This window comes from Microchirus variegatus, assembly GCF_963457635.1.
Source record: "Microchirus variegatus genome assembly, chromosome: 2".
NCBI lineage: Eukaryota > Metazoa > Chordata > Actinopteri > Pleuronectiformes > Soleidae > Microchirus > Microchirus variegatus.
The window spans coordinates 33,773,345-33,794,635 of NC_139803.1; the positions used below are offsets into that span (position 1 = coordinate 33,773,345).

At 39.8% G+C, this 21,291-nt stretch overlaps 1 protein-coding gene across 2 annotated transcripts; it reads left to right on the plus strand.

Annotated features, from left to right (window-relative positions):
- Nucleotides 1-1,786: 1,786 nt before the first annotated feature.
- On the plus strand, nt 1,787-20,809 carry grhl1 (grainyhead-like transcription factor 1). 2 transcript variants are annotated; one of them, XM_083885853.1, is made up of 16 exons: nt 1,787-1,840; nt 4,928-5,117; nt 5,415-5,488; nt 7,021-7,154; nt 7,249-7,484; nt 7,980-8,053; nt 8,406-8,559; nt 8,672-8,783; nt 9,731-9,825; nt 12,183-12,426; nt 13,318-13,445; nt 15,568-15,599; nt 17,110-17,195; nt 19,047-19,132; nt 19,315-19,379; nt 20,500-20,809. In XM_083885853.1, the coding sequence occupies exons 1-16, from the start codon at nt 1,821-1,823 to the stop codon at nt 20,612-20,614; spliced, it is 1,845 nt and encodes a 614-aa protein (XP_083741979.1). In that variant the 5' UTR covers nt 1,787-1,820; the 3' UTR covers nt 20,615-20,809. The 2 variants fall into 2 exon arrangements, with proteins under 2 accessions (XP_083741979.1, XP_083741980.1); XM_083885854.1 differs by having other exon boundaries at nt 1,806-1,840; nt 15,571-15,599.
- Nucleotides 20,810-21,291: the final 482 nt, after the last annotated feature.

Genomic DNA, 21,291 nt, shown 5'->3' on the forward strand with positions numbered 1-21,291 from the left:
TATAGATTTGGGCTTATTTATTTTTAATGTTATCATAAGTGGCCCAAAGCTGATACAGATAGATAGATAGATAGATAGATAGATAGATAGATAGATAGATAGATAGATAGATAGATAGATAGATAGATAGATAGATAGATAGATAGATAGATAGATAGATAGATAGATAGATAGATAGATAGATAGATAGATAGATAGATAGATAGATAGATAGATAGATAGATATTTGCATACGTTTGCAAATCTCTCCTCCAGGAGAATGTAAACAAATTGGTGGGAAAGAGTGGAAACTTGTCCCTTGTCTTAAACAGCCACGTTACTTAACATTTTGTCAGTTTTATTATTACGCAGCACCACAACATATGGATAGTAAAGATGTCCAGATGTCTATTACGCTGTAGTGATGCTGTTTGAGCACATGAACTCATGTAAGGGGAAAAAAAGTTCAGATTTTTTATGTTTTAAATTGAATTCACGTATTAAAATTGACTTTATACAACAATGTATAATGTATTTGCGGTCTTTTTTTTCTTTCTTTTTTTTAAAGTTGTGAACGATCCAGTAATAATCTGCATTGACACAGATGTCAACATGGATCTTAAGTGGACTGGGTGTCAGTACATACTTTTAAAAATTAAACTATAAAACATAAGCAAGAGATTAATGTTTCACATTAATGTGCAAACAGAATAAGATGAAAAAAATAAATAAATGCATGGCGTTTACATGTTCCCCCCGCATGTGCATGGCTTTTCTCCGGTTCCTCTCGAAGTCCAAAAAACATGCAGATTTGGGTTAGATTAGGCAATTTTAGCGTTATAACACAGCAACTTTATTTAGAAAGCACATTAAAGACAACGCAGTTGGCCAAAGTGCTGCACACAGACATAAATGCAGAAGTAAAAACAATAAAAGACAACAAAAAGTAGTATATTTAGATTTTTTAAATACATTTTATGTCAGAAAATTACTTTAGATACGTAAGTACTGTAAATAAGTACTGTCATATACTTGTCATCTATAGACTTTTACTTAAGTAATAATCACTTTTTTATATATATATTATTATTAATTTTAAAAAAGTGGCTTCTTCCAAAGTCATTTACTGGTTAACATACTTGTACTTTTACTCAAGTATCACCTTTTCAGGTACTTTATACGCAGAGGTGGAAACTAATGAATTACAGTACATTTACTTGTGTTACTGTAAATGAGTAGGTTTTTTGTGTACTTTTACTTGAGTAGAATATTTCAGTCCTCTTTCCACCTGTGATTTTTACACCTAGTATTGTAGTATACTTTAGATACGTAAGTACAGTAAATGTCATATACTTTAAGACTTTAACTTTAGTAATATGATTTTTTTTTAAAGGGAATTTTATGGTTAACACACTTTTACTTTTACTCAAGCATCACCTTTTAGGTACATGATCAAATCTGGCCCCCCTTAAAAAAACACTTTCCTTGTGCGTGCGTGTGTGTGTGTGTGTGTGTGTGTGAAACCCTGCAGTCTCTGCAGCTGCAGGTATAGGAGCACGCGTGAGCCAATGGCAGCGCGCGACACGGATAATTGACAGCGGGGCCCCGCCCACGCGTCCACCTGTAATCCAATCCGCGCGCCTGTCACAGGTAAAACCGGCCTCGATTTCTCCGCATTGCGCCCAAAAAGCGAGAAAAGCCGACAAAACCCGTTTGTCTCCCAGTGAGGGACTCGTTGTTTGTTGCCCTCATCCTGTGGTAGCGGAGGAGTTTTTCCACGGCAAAGAAGACGGATCGGATTTTCAGTACCAACTAGAAAGTCCAGTTCGACCGACCGAGAGATGTCACAGGAGCATGACAAGTAAGTCGTCCTGACTCTCCACTTTTATTTATACCCTGGCACTCAGGCTTGTCACTATCAGCTTTTTATTATATTCTTTTTCTGGATTTATTTTTATTTTTGCACCTTATTCATTTATTATTATTATTTTTTTTAAAGAGCTGACAGGTTTGTTCACCTCTGACCTGCAGGGAAAAAAAAGTGTATTTATTATTTAACTCTTATTATAAGTGTGTGTGCCAGCAACGAAGAGAGATTATCTCACAGTTTTCCCATGGTTCATTCCACCTGTCGTGTTGCAGCCTGTTACAGGTGTTTTCTCCTCCACCTGTCGTGCAAAAACAGCTCACGCACCTGTTAGAATTAAAAGAAAAAAAAAGTAAAGAGAGAGAAAAGTGTCCCGTGACGACGCTGGGGCGGTTTAGTGTTTGATTTTGCTTTAAGCTCTAACTGTTCGGTTGTGTGTGTCTAGTCCTAATGATGTTTGTACAAGAAATAAACGTGGCAGAAAGAAAAGAAAGAGGGAAAAAAAGAGGAAAAAGTTGCCTCTGCTGTGCTGATAGTTTTTGGACACAGTGAATAGTTATCATATATAATCATTCACACATTGTGAGATGGTTAGACCACACTATATATGTGTGTTGTGTTGTGTTTTTTTTTTTTTTTTTTTTGGAGGATAATAATGACAAGGAGACTTTTGAGAGGAGTGAAACTGTACACCTGTTAGGCGTTGGCCCGACTACTAACACAGACAATGTAAGCAAGCACAGGGCTATATGAGGTCCTTACTCTACATGAGTCAAATGTGTATCTACAGGTACACATTGTGGGGGATTTGTGGCTGAATTTTGGCACAGAATATTTAATTTTTAAATTTTTTCTTTTTTTAAAATCTTATTCTATATGAGGACTTTACTGTACGTGAGTCAAAGGTTTTCTGTCAAAGTTATGAGGACACAAGATTCAAGAGTTTCATTCGTCTTTGCATGCATCGTTACACTCATATAAAATAATTAGTGACGTGTCATGATGAGTGGCTCTAAGACTGTAAACATGCAAGAATATAAAGAATAATAAAGGGGGGAAATGCATACAACCAACTATATTGACAGACTATAAATATGTAAGTACATAATTATACATACTAAGTGTAAACAACGTCATAAACAACAAACAACAGCAAAAAAACAGACCAAAAAAACAAAAATTAAAGTGAGTGAGAAAAAGTTAATGTGCTTTAATTACATTTATATTGATTTATCCTTTATTTATAACCAGGAAGGTGCCATCTCTTCCTCCAGGGGGGTTCTGGACAAAACAAATTGAGATATAAAACTAACGACAGAATATAAAAAGCTAAAAGAAAGTAATTACAGGAGTTAATAGGAGATCTTATCAGATTGCAGTGTATGATGAGCACAATTAGATATAGGATTACTAATGAGCACTTTGCTCTTGACCATTCAGAGGAAAAACAAAACAGAAAACCTGTATTTGTTGTAGATACTCGGCGTGGAAACTGAGCCGGTCCATTTACACTTTATATCATAGCGACTACTGTTGTGGCAGAAAGTTCAGCAGGTGGACGACTAAAGTGAAGGTGACGTGACAAAGAAAGGAAGGGAATTGTTGTTGTTATCGCCGATGAAACTTCGCTGGGAACTTTACTTTGTTCTTGTCGTCAGGTCAAACACCTTTTAAGTAAACAGGAGCCGAGCAAACATTTAGTTTATTGTAAACAGGCGGCGTCGTCACTCAGTGTTCCCTTCGGAACGCACGAAAATACAAAACTAGTGACAGAGCAGGGACTTCTTAAGATGGCGAGGAAGAGGAAGTGCAGGGAGATGCAGGTCGTGACTGTGCCTTAAAAACAACTTCTCACAAACAGGTTCTCTTACAAAAACAGAGCGCAGGAATGCCGCGCGGTCACATACGTCACTTGCGGTCAACGTCTGAGCCAATGAGCGGCGGCGAAAAAATCTAGTCGTCGCACTGGACGAGCCTGTAGAGCGTCTTTCTGTCGAGACGTCGCTGTCGTGGTGCGATGACTGAGATTTATTGCACAATCGTGTGGAAAATCCTGAACAACTGGTCTCCTTGTCATGGTTGATGTCTGCCTTATAACCTGCTCGTCTGTTTCCGAACGGAGAAGCAGTGATTGGAAGTCTCGGGACATGAATCGTTAGTTTTTTTACTCTAACGCTTGAGAAAAAGCACCATGAAGGCCTACAATCTCTACCCACGGCCCGTCAGTTGGCAACACCCACATGAGAAACCATTTTAAATGACACGACGTACGCAGCATCTTAGCCCTTAGTGCTCACAAACACAAGCCTTATATGGACATCCTGGGGGGGTGTGTTTGTAGGTTACATATTTAGGCTTCACAAAATGTTCCATCTCTTTACGTGTTGTTGAGTCAAAGTTATGATTAATTTTATCCCTTTAACTCCCAACCCTCAAAATGTCCATCTGGACTTTTTGTGTGCGCTTACGTTAACCATAGAAGGACCAGAAAATGTAAGTGCTTTTGCCTGTTTTTCCTGTGTAACTTCCAATATCTGGCACTTATTTACAATGTACTGCATGTTGAAATATTGTTTTAACAAATTAAACACCGCAGTTGTACACAGAACAACAGATTTTGCATGTTAAATTTGAAATTTGGACAGTTTAAAACATAATTCTTTTGAGTCTCTCAATGTGCAAAAACTGGCCAAAAAATGGGAACTATGCACCGGTGTTCTTCCCACTCTGTCCAAACTGTCGCGTAACTACGGTAACGCAAAATGCGCGCGTGTAAACGTGTCGTTAGCGAGACGTTAAAGGGCATTGGATTTTTTGGTATTTGATATAAATTGGCAATAATTGTGCAGAAGTCACAAAATTTATTTTATTTTGCTTCATAAAAAACGAGCCAAGTGAACTTTGAATTCCGAAATCCGATTTGAATTTTTTTAATAGTATTTTTTGCTCGTGTGTTGGTCACGCACTTATAGCCTCAGTAGAAACAGTAAAAAATCAGCCTAAATGCTCTGTGTTCTAAGGGTTAATCCGTGGATTATCCATGTACTAACGTGTAAAACTCTCTGTTCCCCCTCCACACAGTAAGCGTGCTGTCCTGGTTCTTCAGAACGAGCCGGGTTATGGCGGGCAGCGTCGTTCCTACACCACGGAGGACGAAGCCTGGAAATCGTTCCTGGAGAACCCACTGACGGCCGCCACCAAGGCCATGATGAGCATCAACGGAGACGAGGACAGCGCCGCAGCTCTCGGCCTCCTCTACGACTACTACAAGGTATCAGAGACGGAAAGTCACTTACATGACCAATGAGTAGGATTTAACAGCATCTTTCTTCAGAAGAACATGTAGGAGAACCTATTTCAGGTATCATAAAAACTAAATTAGGGATAAGTTACAAATTCTTTCACGCTTTCACTTATACGACCGCCATTGACGCAGACGACACCTGTGAGGCACCGTGTGTGACATGTAACTGATCTCGAGGCCCCGCATAGACATCGAGGATGACCCGAGTTTGTTGGATGTGATGTGGTCAGATGCTGAGCGGCTGTGTTTGCTCTTCCCATACAGGTGCCCAGGGAAAAGAGAACAATAGCGCAGAACAAGCCAGACGCACTGGTCTCAGATGTGGATCCCAACAAAAGGTGAGCGATCAGAAGCCCCCCCACCCTTTTGGAAAATAAAAGCAGCAGAAGTGAAGCACGGCGTGAAGGGAATGGAGCGATTGAAGCTCTTAAACATTCTCAGCATTTTTTTTTTTGTGGTGTGGATTTGCATGAATATCGGAGATGAATGCAAGAGACAAGGCTATTATTTATTAAAAACATACGCACATATAACGTCAGGTGATCACCAGATAGTGGATCTGAGATAGATGTCACGTTGTCGAAACAACAGAGGAAGTTCTGCTCTGTTTCTGTCAATTATAACAGAAAGGATCTGCAAAAAGAAAATGAATACAAAAAATAACAGGTCAAATTTAATCCAACTCTGTAATAGAACGTGAATAAAACAAACACAGCAGCATCATAATGATGATAAGTTTATTCTTCACTTGACCAATTGGGAATACATGTGTGAAACAGCCCTTTAAAGTTTATATACAGAGGAAAAAAACACACAAGTTAATAATTCTTAATGATAATGACCAGTATAAAGCTACTTCAGCAGAGCTTACTGACGAGCTGACCATTTGAATCAGGTGTGTTTGTTGCCCAGTTGGGCTACTTTTGTTAGACGGGGAAAAAATACATTGGGCAAGTGAATAAAATTTGGGCTGCTTTTGTTCACATTTGTCAAGTTTTTGTAGTACTCATGCAGGTCATTTGTGATGTAAATAATGAAATTATTAGGCCTAAAAGTGCACCTTTAAGTGCAGCTGGCATTATTACTCATCTGGGACTGGCGCTAGGATGCCAGAGGTTCATTTAGCAATTTGTGTAGCCTATGGTTGATTTACTGCACTCTTGTTGGTTGCAATTTGCAAAAAAAACCTATTATTTATGTATGGTTATTTGATGCAGCTATGAAGCTCTATGTGATTTTACGGGTTTACACGGGTGTCTGGCAACTTTGTGGTGTGGGCTGTAATTATGTAAATATTTGACGATGGGATAAAAAGTAGTGTATAAATTGAGTTGTGTGTAATAGGAATTAATGGGGGTAAGTACATATCAGGTTATACTTCTGCCTACTCCTTTTCAAACATGTGACAGGATGTAAATGGAAATGTGTTGTCATTGTAAATGGAAATGTGTTTGAAATAAAACTATCTATCTATCTAGCTAGCTAGCTGTCTTTCTAGCTATATATCTAGCTAGCTATCTTTCTAGCTATCTATCTTTCTAGCTAGCTAGCTATCTTTCTATCTATCTATCTATAGTGGATTTACCAGTCTGAGTAGTGCATTTCATATTTTTACATGGCTGGAATGGCTTGAATTCTTATGTCTGGTGGTTTTGGCTTCAACAAAATATGCTTATACAAATTCCAATACATGTTTGACAGGTAACAAAATTGATACTTGATAGAAGCATTAAGTACACTACCTCAGCGTACACATTTTTAGGTCTATTTCTTCATGCGCAGAGTGCTGCTATTTAATTTATAAGAATATGCGTCAACACAAATGTGAGTACCAAAATAAACTAACTAATTAATGAATTTTCTTTGGCAGGCACCACATCCAGGCTGGACACTCCATAGCCCCACTCCAGGAAGCTGGTATGGAGAGCCGGATCCAGGTTCTGAAGGGGCCCTTCAATATTCTTCAGCTGGCCCAGGACAAGAGGACCCAGTTCCCTTCACCAGGTCAGTCCTCGCTCTGCAACACACAGTAACGGACAGTAAGCTTCTTAAAAGCAGAAAGCGTGACTGTCAGTCTTGCTGATTTTGTTTTATTCAGACACGACAGTCACAGTTTCCATTGCTGCAGTGCCAAACTACCCGCCCGTCAAGACGGAGGTGCCCACCCACGGCTTCTCGGTGACCGTGCCAAACAACTGCGCCGAAACCGATGGCCACGTGAGCGTCTTTGACCGCCAGCTCACCCACAACACGGTCCATTTCAGCCCCAGCACTCACTCCCGCACTCCGCCCGACTCCACCTTCTCCGAGAGTTACAAGGACGGTTCCCAGGAGGTGAGTGTTTCGATTCCCGTCCGCCTAAAACCCCACCACCGCTCTCCCAGCCGCCTCCCCCCTCCTCTCCTCCACTTTCCTCTCTCAGAACTTTCCCATTAGACAATAGGACTTTCACCTGATCCCATGGAGCCAGTGGTGGGCTCAGTCTTCCTTGGTTTTATTTGAACATGCCAAAACAGTGGCTAGTGTGTTATTATGTCATTGTCTCACCGACACAATAAAGTGCTGTACTTTTCTCTTACAATAGCCAAAGCTCTTTTTCTCGTTCTTATAAAAACCCCAGTACAAGAGGAGGGGGGGTTAGCAACTAACTAAAGAAATTAAGATGGAGGGTAAATTAATACTACTTAAACTGTGGTGAGTGGTGGAAGAAATAGGAAAATCCCTGAGTGGCATTAGAGCAAAAACTGTGTCATTTAAAATCAAAGCAAAGTGAGTTGTTTCGTATCCTCCTGACTTCACACTTGTTGTGTTTTTCTTTGTGCGCCTCAGGTGTTCTCTTTCCCAGGAGATCTCCAGTTACGTATGACGCCCGACGACTACAGTCACTTTAACACCATGCCGGGGTAAGTCGCGCTGCCGCCGGGCCCACCGCTCAACTTCCACCGCCACACCACCATTCAGCTTTTGACACAGCGCCGCAAGAATGGCCTCATTCATCGCTGTCACTGGGGGAAACACCAGCCTCCCCTCTGTGTGAAAGACGAGAGTCTACACACATGGGCGTTACCTGGCCCATCTCTGAGTCAATTTGGCAGAGGGGGGGGGGGGGGTTGCTGTGCCAATCTCAGCTGACATAGGGCGATACAACCTGAATTAAATGTCATCTTTTACACAAAGCTAAAGATTCCTTTTTAGCTCAAAACATATTATTTGTGAAGCGGTACTTGATGCCTCCCCCTGTTTCTTTGCTTTCAGGAATAACTTTGAGTACACTCTGGAGGCGTCCAAGTCTCTGCGTCAGAAGACGGGCGACGGCACGATGACGTATCTCAACAAAGGCCAGTTTTACCCCATCACGCTCCGAGAGATCGACACCAAAGGCCTGCAGCAGCCCATCACCAAAGTCAGGGTGAGAAGAAAAATAAAACAATAAACCCCCCAAAAAAACAAGTAACAAATCGGGATTAGTGGGAAGTGAGCATGGACGTCATATACATCATAACACGTCGATGTTCTTCCAGAGTGTCGTCATGGTGGTGTTTGGAGAGGAGAAGTGCAGAGATGACCAGCTGAAACACTGGAAGTACTGGCACTCCAGGCAGCACACTGCCAAACAGAGGTGTCTTGACATCGGTAAGAGATGCTGCCGTTCTTGTTGTTTTTTCATTTCTATTTTCTGATTGGCTGACAGTGCTGTCAATCTCATTCTATTGGCTCTAATGAATCAAATGAGGCGAAATTGATCAATCCAATGCAGGAGATACAGGCTTATACTGGGTTACAGCTCAGTCACAGCCACCTTGTGTTCGTTACTTTTGGAATGGGAAATATATGAGTCTGATTCTCACAAGTGTTTCCTTTATTATGACACCCAAAGTATTTAAAGAGACCTTGTAGTTACAGATATATACTCATTTCATTCATTATGAGTATGCAGAGACCTACAAAATAGGCTAAGGGCTTAAAGGGTTAAACGCTCAATTACGTCAAAGAAACTGCAAAGACTTTCTTTTTTTTTGACAGACTCATTGTCCAGGAAATGAAAAATAAAAATAGAATAGAGAAGAATGCATAGAAATACAAGACGTCTGAGATCTGAAATCCAGGCTGTATACGGTGTCACACAGTAACAGTAATAATTAACTTTTCTGCCTTTTTAAAGATGTATTTCATTCCATTTATTGAAATAGATGTTTATAACATTGACATATAACATGATACACACGGAGCTTATCACATTTATTTGACCACCTAAAGCCTTATTTGGCAAATAACAAACTTCTCACCTTTTTATACCCAAATTTGAGTCAGAAATTAATCAAGCGTAACAAAATGAATTGTTCTGTCCAGGAATGCAAGTAACTGCAAGTCTTAATCAAGAAATAATAATATGCTTGACTATTTCTTGTTTCTTTGTGAAAGAGTGCATTTGAAAAGTCATGGATAATAATAATTGCATTTTAGCATTAAAAATATAATCTCACGGTTAAAGAGCTTCTACATACTGGTGTAAAACAACGATTTTGATCATTACCAATGTTATCACTGAACTCCCAGCGTTTTGTTTCTTTTGGTCACAGCTGATTACAAGGAGAGCTTCAACACAATTGGCAACATCGAGGAGATTTCTTACAACGCCATCTCCTTCACCTGGGACACGAACGAAGAAGCCAAGGTAAGACACTTAAAGCCACACGCACTTGCACATGCAACTCAAAGTGCATGAAATCAAAAAGGTGCACACTTAGCATTTGTTTCTCTTTGTAATTAAATGTCAAATATGACTCACAAACATCTCAAAGTGACTGAGGAAGTTGGTTATGGCCCACAGTCTTAGACTGTCTCCTCTGTCTGGAGCTCATCTTGACCATTTCCTGTTCAGTTTTCGACATGGAGATTAAGTTTAGGTTTTGTCTGTGGACACGACTTCATCTGTGATCATAATTCGCTTAAAAATCACTGGGATTCCCGTGAATTTCAGGGTAAAAGTAAACATGGACATAAATAGAAGCGAGAGAGCATGTGTGTGTGAGTGTGTGTGTGACTGGTCCAACCTGCCTGTCACCTCTATTGTGATGCTTCACGTTGAGGAATGTCTACACGACAGGCAGGAGCGTCAAAGGGCGCAGGAATGAGGAAACTCAGCGGGGGGGTGGACAAAGACCGGATTGGTCAGTTGACAAATAAATTCCTGTCCGACAGGTGACAGACAGAAAGGAGGCGGAGCTTTTTCCTCCACACTTTCGTCTATTGTTGATATTTTCCCTCTCTGTGTGGCACGGTTTCTCACCAACCGCCGCGAAAACTGACGACGAAGACGACTGACAACTTAATTAACAGACAAAGAGACAACGTGAGTCACTTTGCACTGTGATGTCTCTGTGTAGGCTACACACACACACACACACAAAAACAGGATGTGGGCCCAACTGTCTCATGACTCGAGGCCTGTGTCCATAGGATGTTCATCCTTGTGTGTTTTTGACTTCATGGTGTGTGTGTTTTTGGAAGTACCACCCACCAGGTTGTTTTAGCGTCTCATTAGTGTGGTGTACGGTGGCAGGTGAAGGCGCGCGTGTGTGTGTGTATATACACTCACTGTGGTATAAACACTTGTCTAGACCAGTGGTCACCATGTTGACCAAAACCTGGTCCTCATAAGGCACAACATTAACATGTTTTAGGGTTAAAGTAAGTCTACAGGAAATGAATGTAAGTCAATGCAGTCATGGAAACCAGTGTGTGTGTGTGTGTGTGTGTGTGTGTGTGTGTGTGTGTGTGTGTGTGTGTGTGTGTGTGTGTGTGCCTTGGGGTGATTGTCCTTCATTATATATGTAATTGCAGTGTATTTGCAAAGGGCAGCCCCACCTTTTTTATTTACATACTCTGGGGCAATTCATTGGAATCATCCTAAAACGAAAAACAAACAAACACGTGACTGGGTTTGCATTATTTTTAATTAGTTTAAACTGTCCTGACACATCACAGCACGGCAACACATTTTGTACAGAAAACACGCAGCTAATCGTGTAAAAGGAACAGATGAGTTTATGAGGAACAATACAGAATAAATGCAACAAGTAAAACTACAGTTCATCTCCTAAAATCTATGTATTAATTTATTTTGTTAAGCTGTTACCGCAAATTAACTCAACAGGGCATTTTTCTCAGATTTAATCAATGAAATGTTATTTGTGACGCCCATATTCTGGGCTTCTGATTCTTTATTTTAACTCAAGATGTATCATAGGCATTAAAGCTTACATTTTTACTATATTATGTATCACATTTACATTTTTCATAACACAACAATTTAAAAACAAAACTGTTTTATTTAACCTTTGTATAAGTGTATCGGTGATATCTGCTCCTCAGCCCTCAGGTCGTCTCCAGTGGGTGTTTCAAACACTATTTGTTGACATAATGGTAGTAACCTGTTTGCTATATAAGTACCAGAGAAATGGATTACTAAAACAACCTCTGCATACACGACGTATCTTATCTCTTTATCTTTATCTAGTGGCACTGATCCTTACATGAGCAGCGATGGGTGAAAGTGAATCTGACACCACTGTAACTCCTAAAAAGTAAAAGTTGACCTAACTTTACTTAATCAACTACAAATGCTTCCTTGCATACGTGGTTATTATAATTAACAGATACTTATCACCTTTTTGCATCTTGCACCTGGCAAATACTCCATATTACAAAAAAACTAAGCAACAAAAAATAAGACTAATCAAGACTAACTCATTTTAAAAAGCAAAAAGTCAAAACAAATGAAAAATGATTAGAACTTGAACAAACAAAAAGAAAGCATGTAATGACTGTGAATGACCAGTGGAGGGCAGCACAGTACAGCGAATAACCTTAAGGCCTCTACTGCAGGAAAGTCTCTTACACAAATGTCAACCTGTGAGAGAAGAAGATGGGTCACTTAAATAGACTTATTTGACTTATTTGTCTTATTTGTCCTCCCTGTCCTCTCTCTCTCTCTCTCTCACACACACACACACACAAACACACACACAGATCTTCATCTCCGTCAACTGTCTGAGCACGGACTTCTCGTCCCAGAAGGGGGTGAAGGGTCTCCCGCTCAACCTGCAGATCGACACCTACAGCTACAACAACCGCAGCAACAAGCCCATACACCGCGCCTACTGCCAGATTAAAGTGTTCTGTGACAAGGGAGCAGAGAGGAAGATCCGCGACGAGGAGAGGAAGCAGTCCCGCCGGAAAGGGAAGGTGTCTGAGCTCAACCCCGGCATGAACTGTGAGTCACTGTTTTATTATTAAGTGTGTCATATTATGAAAAAGTGATTAACTACTAATGGTGACTCCTATTAGTATTACTATATTATACTACTACTTAACTAGTAGTGACTTAACTAAGAGTGTTAGGGCCACATTTTAAAAAAATGAATGAATTCTAATCTGATGACTCTTAATCTTAAAAAAGTCAGAATTCTGAGATTAAAGTTGGAATTCTGAGAAAAAGGTCAGACTTCTGAGATTAAAGTCAGAATTCTGATATTAAAGTCAAAATTCTGAGATTAAAGAACAAGTCAGAATTCAGATATTAAAGTCAGATTTGTGAGATTAAGGTCATACTTATTATGAGATTAAAGTCAGAATTTAAGAAAAAAGTCAGACTTCTGAGTTTAAAGTCAGAATACTGATATTAAAGTCAGACTTGTGAGATTCAGGTCAGAATTATTCTGAGATTAAAGTTAGAATTCTGACTTCAATCTAATGACTCTTAATCTTGAGTCACTATCTTAAGAAAATCAGAATTATGAGATAAAAGAAAAAAAACAAGAATTGTGAGATTAAAGAACAAGTCAGAATTATGAGATTAAAATCTTTTTCTGACAATTAACCAAGGGTGCACTAAGGGTTAACGGGGGTGAAGAATCGGAATCACAATACTTTATTAAATTCTGGTGGAAATCATGTGGTCACAGTTGCATCCATGCCAGATTAAGAGATTTACAGTTACAAGAAGGGAGTAAATATTACAGAAGAAATATGATTACATAATAAAAATGAAATGAAATACCCCTTATCAAAGAGGGCAATAATGTACCAGATAAAAACATTATCAGTGTGATAAAAAGAACACTGGTAGCAGTTAAACTCATTCTTGGTTTGCTTTTCCCCATAGTTGTCGACGTCAAAGTTCCCATTCTCCAGAAACGCAATGACGTGACCATCTTCAAGATGATGACCGACCTTGAGACTCAGCCGGTGCTTTTCATTCCCGACATTCACTTCTCCACCTTGCAGCGCCATGTGAGTGCTTGTCTCACACGCACACACACACGCACACACGCACACACGCACACACACACACACACACACACACACACACACACACACACACACACACATACACACACGCACACACGCACACACACAAACACACACACACCTGATTCAAATGACTCATCAACAAGCTCTGCAGAAAACTGATGTGAGGTGTGTTGGAGCAAGGGGTAACATCTAAAACATGCAGGACAGTGGGGTCCCAGAGCCAGGATTGAGAAACCCTGCACTAAATAACACACACTCCCACACGGTGCCAAAGTCTTGTACGCTGCTTCTGGGAATGGACTTGTTTTCTTGTTGTGCTGCTACGTCGCCGCTTGGCGCCCTCTCGTAGCATCTTTCTGCGCTCCATAAACAGTTTGTCTCTTACTTACGCCTCCACCCACTCTTCTGCCAGCCTGGGTCGAGGTGACCTGCTTTGCCTGTTACTTGGCACGTACGGCGAGTTCTGGTTTGGAGAGCTGTGATAGAAAGTACAACGCGCTCAGGGCTGTATTTCAGGCTGCTTACTCACAAAATGAATCATTCACCAGCAGTGACTCAAAACAAAGTGGAGTATTCCACACTTAGAAACACTTTAAAGGTCCAGTGAGTGACATTTAGGAGGCAGAGAGTGACTACACTGTCTTTTGACCATCATTATAATCAGGATGTAGAATTGTCAAAAAATGTTCAATAATCCAAGAAAATTTCAACAAAACAAAAAAAATATTTGTGTAAACAAAAAAAAACATTTTTTTAAAGCCGGACTATGTGACCTATAAACACAAACCTCCAGGATGTCCATATTAGGAGTTGTGTATTATTCCCATGGCAATTCACCAAGGGTAAAAGTAGTTGTGTTTTTTTGGTAGTACTTGAATAAGCCGTTATATGTACTTTAGACGAGGGTCTTGCCTTATAGAGGCCGCCATCTTGGGCCAAACAGCCAGATTAGGTTATTAGAACATCCTTTCTGTGTGAATGTGAAGGCCTCCATTATCACCTGGCATGTATTAGCTTGGGGCGTCTTCACATTTGGATGACTTTTAAATCATTTCGCACACACATACAGAAGAAATAGGGTCGTACAACTGCATGTGTGGATACTATATGAGGCATATTCTTATCTGTGACTGGCTGGACGAGTCACATGACACTTCCAGAGATCCACCTGGCCTGCAAACATTTTGTTCTTTTGAGGGGAAACGTGGTAATTCACATAAAAAAGGATGACGAGAAATTTCACTGAGAAATTCCACTATTTGTGAATTAAGAGCCCCCCCTGCTGGTTAAAACATGAGCAACACGCAGCTGAGCACCTCAGAAAAAGTGTTGTCGTCTTCCTCCTCCTCCTCCTCCTCCTCCTCCTCCTCCTCCTCTTCTTCTTCTTCTTCCTCCTCGGTGCAGATTTGCTTTCCTCACAGCGAAGGCCGAGCGGCAAACAGACAGACAGGGGGGTTATTTTTGGTTCCGCCGGTGACATTGAACCCCTCTGAACTGTTCACGGCCATGCTATCAGTTTCTGATAAACTCCAGAGTTTACCACGATCCCTCCCAAAATAGATTTCTATTAACAGTGACGATGCCTGCAATCGATACAGCTGCAGGACAAAGGGCTCCAAATGTTTAAAAAAACAGCAGCTTTCCAGGAAAAACTAAATTTTTCTGAGAGTTAAAAAATGCCTCAAGATTCAAGACTACTGAAATGGGGTGTCTTATATTTTTGTTGAATTATAGTGTCTGTGACCTGTTCTTTGATCATCAGTTCTTCATATTTAAATATGCATGCCTTTGTTCCACATATATACTGCACTGTGTGTCTGTGTGTGTGTGTCGACCAGACTCTGTTCTCAGTAATGAAGGAAGAATAAATCGATCGACACTGGAAACCTCTTGGATTGTGGCTGTTTGACTTTGCCTTTGAACTCGTTGATGCGCGACATAACGTGTTTGAAGTGCAGCGGTCGTATATCGCGGCACAGACCTGCACTATAATGCTGTGGTGCAGATTAAAATCATGCTGAAGTGCATTTTTATCGACTTAAATGTTGTATTTGCTTGCGTTGTTTACCTTTATCTGACATTCTGCCTCTTCTTTGTCTAGCAGCCTTTTGCAGCAGAAGACACAGAGGACAAGTGAGTTCCATTTTCATTTCTTTTATTTCATTTCACCTTTATTTTTTTTACCAGGATAATCCCATTGAGATTGCTAATCTCTTTTCCAAGGGCGTCCTGGCTTCAGCATCAACAAACACACACACGTCAACAAAAACAAACTCATCCAAATGACAATAACAGACGTGAGAGAGCCTTAAACAGCAGTGACAGAACAATGATTTAGAGTCTAAATCCTTCAGAATGAATTTAGAATAATCCAGAGAAGCCAGATTTAGGAGTTTGAGTGTTTGTTCTGTAGATCTGTCTGAAGGAGCACAATACTGGGATGCCTTATAGGTTTGAGTTTGTGATCTCACGAGTTTCTCCATTTTCTGCTTTCACACATGCTTCGCCATCCCTGAACGTTTCTACACGTCACACCCACAGTATGTGTCTGATTCAGCGGAACTAGACATTAGACAGACTTTACACTGCCAGCTCCTGGGTACAAAGTCTGTGCAATGTCCGCCTGAAATGTGCAAACAGATAAAGAAAAGGGCTGAAACCAGCCGGCACCAGATGACTGCAAATACACGCATGGTGCAATAATGAATGTTTTCACCGGCAGCCCAAAAACACCTTTTCACAATAAGTCAATCGTGGTGAATTTCTTTTATCGCGATAATTGTGAATGGAGAAAAAAAATTCAAATTTCAAGTTACTAGAAAACGGTGTCAAACTCACCAACATACAGTCATTGTGACTTATATTACCCTAAATTTAAAATGTATCCTAATAAGGCATGTCCCTATACCACTTTTCTGTGTCCGATACTGATATCAAACACTCGAGTATCTACCGATACAGCTATTATTCAGATACTTAATGAACGTATGAAGCTGTTAGCAACACATTTGTGCCAAGTCATTTTTAAAGACTGTGTCACAAATATTGTTCTCCCCAAAAAGAATAAGAAAAAAACAGCCCAAATATGATTCAGCTTAAATGCTTTTGCTGATATTTATTTACATTTTTTTGCAGTCTGTGCCATGTGAAAAATGTGTCATATAGGATTTTTGGATTGTATTGGATTTTACATTTTTATCTGTCCGATATCTGATCCATTGATTTAGACCGATACCGATTCCCACACCTAGTCATAATGATAATATAACTCATGCTATCATCAAAACTGTCTTGACTTGTCATGTCAAGTAAGTTTAAAAAAGTAAATTAAAAAATGGCAAAAGATTACTCATTAAAGCATATTATTTCAATCATCGCAAACATTGGTCAGCATCATTTTATATGGTCCCATGCCTGGCAGCTTCCCATTATATAGAAAACCTCTATATCAGAACCAGGGACAGAGTTTGTGTCAGCGTGCATTCTGTACAGATCAGAGACCCAGCAGTCAGGAAGGCCACAGGGGAAGTTGTTTCTAGGAAATGCCTGTGTATGTGTGCTTGCTTGTCTTTTATAGCCTGTTTGCAGGTCACAAAGGACATGTAACTAATGTGTGTGTGTGCGTGTGTGTGTGTGTGTGTAGCTCTGGGATGAAGAGGTTACCCTTCAGTGACGAAGAGTTCACTTCGCCTCCAAACAAGATGGCGAGAGTGGAGGAGCCCAAAAAAGGTACTTGTGTTGGTGCTGTGACTGTTTACATGCTGATCAGGAGGTTTTGAATGATGTACTCCTTTGCCTTGAAATACTGTTTTTCCACTACATGGTCCCGCCTCACTAAAAAAAGTGCCAGGTGATAGCACCTAACCCCCACACCACACTGTCTCTGTGGGCCATGTGATGATTCCAGGTCTTTGAAAACACACACACACACACACACACGCCTGAGGCCTCCTCTGACCAAGCAAAAATACTGCTGATCACTACGTGGCACATACATGCAAACAAGCCTGTGCCCTTTAGCCCATTTCCTATTTATAGGCACAAGAGGAGGCAGTTTTTTGAATGGCTTCACCTTAATTCACACTGATTCTAAATAAATAATATTGTATGTGTGTATTCAACAGCACAAAAATATTGGTCTTTAGATGAGAAAATATGTTGTTGTTTTTTTCGGTTGACAGATTCTAAAAATGTCAAATCTTTATCCAACTTTATTCTGGACATTTTGAGTTTAATCTCTACATATTAATCCAACTTTGTTCTGGAAATGTTGAGTTTAATCTCGACATGATAATCCAAATTTATTCTGGAAATTTTGAGTTTAATCTTGACATTATAATCCAACTTTGTTCTGGAAATTGTAAATTTAATCTCGACATGATAATCCAACTTTATTCTGGAAATTTTGAGTTTAATCTCGACATGATAATCCAACTTTATTCTGGAAATGTTGAGTTTAATCTTGACATGATAATCCAACTTTGTTCTGGAAATTGTAAATTTAATCTCGACATGATAATCCAAATTTATTCTGGAAATTTTGAGTTTAATCTTGACATGATAATCCAAATTTATTCTGGAAATTTTGACTTTAATCTCGACATGATAATCCAACTTTGTTCCGGAAATTTTTATCTTAATTTGGACATGTAGATTTAGATTTTTCAGTTCAATTTTGACATGTGATTCCAAATTTATTCTGGAAATCTTGAGGTTAATTGCGACATGTCGACATTAATCTATATTCCAACTTTATTCTGGACATGTCGACTTTAATCTTTATTCCAACTTTATTCTCGACATGTCGACATTAATCTCGACATGATATTCCAAGTTTATTCTCAAAATTCCGAGTTTAAAGTCATCATGTCGAGATTAACCTTGTAGTGGCATTAAAAAAAAGTTTCTTCAGGCCTTAATACACTCGTGTATAGTGTCATGAAACCCAAAAAGCTGAAGTTATACACTGGGAAACAGGCAATTGACATCAAACACACACAAAGTTCTTATTTATAGATTACACCAACTCATTATAGATTACACCGACACTAGTCACTTGTTTCTTACTTGTCCTTATATGGAAGTGAATTAAACTAATGTGCACATAAATAGTGTATTTGTGAGAGAATCTGGCAGAGAAACCTAGAGGACGTCTCAGTCTCATGTTGAGACCACAAATATCACAAAATCCTGTATAAAAAAAGGTTGGAAAACAATACGGGCGGCAAATCCAGTGAGAGTTGGATCTATTTTGAGAAGGTTGGCTGTAGTGAATGAATGAGTGGTTCTGCTAACGTAGTCTCTTTTTATAACCACCCTCCCGCTCGACCATCAGAGCAAATAAAGCCATAAAATGTGTACATGTGCTTTTACTCTGACGCAGTAAAGTCACACAAACCCACATAAAATATCATATCAAAGCAGCAGATTAGGCCGTCTCTCTTCAGCCTGACTCGCTGAATGTCAACTCGTGACTTTTCCCCCCTGAGGTTTGTTTTTGGTTTATGTTCAATCGGTGAATGTTTGTGCTTTGTTTTGGACCCCCGTCTGACTCGGTCTTCTTCTCTGTTTACCACACAGTGCTGCTGTATGTGCGCAAGGAGACAGAGGAAGTGTTTGACGCCCTCATGCTGAAGAATCCCACGCTCAAAGGCCTGATGGAAGCTGTGAGTTATTTTGTTGGTGCTGTTAATGTTTGCCGGTCATACAGTGTGTGTGTGTGTGTGTGTGTGTGTGTGTGTGTGTGTGTGTGTGTGTGGGGGGGGGGCAATAAAAATGGACATACGGTTCGATTGAGTCAAGAGAGAGAGGGTGGAAAGGAGAACTAATTTGTATTTTTCTACAACAGATTTCAGAGAAATATGAGCTACCTTTGGAGAAAGTTGGAAAAGTGTACAAGAAGTGCAAGAAAGGGTTAGTATTTCTTATTTTATTGTGTTATTTAATGTGATTTCTTTCATCTTTACCTCAGGTCTTTGTTACGACAGTGTATCAGGGCCACGCATGAAGAAAAATGTTGTGTTTTTTTGCCATGACGACTTTAAAGTCGACTAAAAATGTGATATTCCAACTCTAATTCTCAGAATTGAATCAGATTGAATCTTTCAGTTGTCGACATCCATTGATTTTATCACCGCTGTTATTACCACTTTATCCTCCACAGGGGGGTCGCGCGCACGGGGGGGGGGGGGTGCTGTGCCAATCTCAGCTGACATAGGACATAACTAGGACTTAAATCTTGACAAGATATTCCAACTTTATTCTCAAAATTGTGTTTAATTTCGACATGTCGACAATCGAAAGTCCAACTTTATTCTAGAAATGTGTTGTTTAATCTCGATTTGTCGACATTAATCTATATTCCAACACTTTAGATTAGGGAGCACATATTCAGCTTTAACTAGGTGCTTATAAGTCTATATTAGTAAATATTAAGCACGTGTTAACACCTTTTAAGGAAAAATTTATGTTAATTTGTGTCGTAGTAGAGGTAGAATAAGGTGTTATTATGTGCTTAATGATTACTAATAAAGGGCTAGTATGCTACTTAAATATATTAGTAAGCACCTAGTTAATGGTGAATATGTGTTTCCTAATCTAAAGTGTGACCACAATGTTTTGAAATGTCGACATTAATCTATATTCCAAATTTATTCTAGAAATTTCGAGTTTAATCTCCATATTTCCTGTTTTCCCTGCTCAAACACACCAGATTCAAATGGTCAGCTCCTCAGTAAGCTCTGCTGAAGCCTGATAACAAGCCATTTATTTGAATCAGGTGTGTTGGAGTAGGGAAACACCTAAAACACAGAGAGTAGAAACACACTATCGACTTAAATATCAACAATATTCCTGTAGTGAGTGAGACATCTGTCGTCTATTACTCGTTTGTTACTAAAACATATAACTTGGGATGCAGATTGATGAGCAAACTTCAACTTAATTTTGATATTTAAACCAAACAGCTCAGCGGATTTACTGTGCATGCATTGAAGTTAAGCTGACACTAACGCTCGTACCTGTCTTCCATCAGTATTCTGGTCCACATGGACGACAACATCATCAAACACTACTCCAACGAGGACACCTTCCAGATCACCATGGAGGAGTTGGGCGGCATGTACAAACTCACGCTCACTGAAATCTGAAGTCGTCGTCATTGTCGTCGTGTGGAGGACAACATTTGGATCCATCAGGAAAAGTGGTTTACATGTGTAAATATGTCGTGAATATGGACTTGAAAAATGTCAATGTTCTTATATCAGAGGCCCAAAAGAGGAATTCAAAAAAAGCCATAGCTCTTAACAGACAACGGTGTCGATTAGAGAGTATAAGTTATATGTTTTGCTTAATTTCAGTACTTTTTTGAGGCGGGGGGGGGGGGGGGGGGGCACGATTAATAATCGTCAGTTAATATCAGTGCCTCATTCTTGTTTTTTTTTGTAAATTTATTTTTAAATGTGCCGAAAAAATATTGTGGCGCTGCTATACCTCATGCTATGCAAGCAGCGTTTGTTTCCTCGCCCACCCCCCCACCCCCCCAGAAACATATCACACGTCTGTCTCCGCCCCCCCCCCCCCCCCTCCTTTGAAGCGATAGCACTGACGGTTACAATTTGTAAAGTTTGGTATTTTACGCACAAATTGAAGTCAGCAAACTGTTAAGAGGGAGCCACAGAGGTTCAGTGTATTAATGCTAAAACAACGCGGCAGTATTTAGTGTGTAAAACGTTCTTTATTAGAGTCCAATTTGGCTAGAGTAGTGTTTCTGTTTGTAAATGAAATGGCTTAAGACGTGTTTTTTTTTTCCTCTCTCTCCTCAGAT

Coding starts and splice junctions, on each gene's coding strand:
- grhl1 (XM_083885853.1), top strand. CDS start 1,821: ATGTCACAGGAGCATGACAA. Junction 5,118..5,414: donor TCCTCTACGACTACTACAAG/GTATCAGAGACG, acceptor CTTCCCATACAG/GTGCCCAGGGAAAAGAGAAC. Junction 8,054..8,405: donor CACTTTAACACCATGCCGGG/GTAAGTCGCGCT, acceptor CTTTGCTTTCAG/GAATAACTTTGAGTACACTC.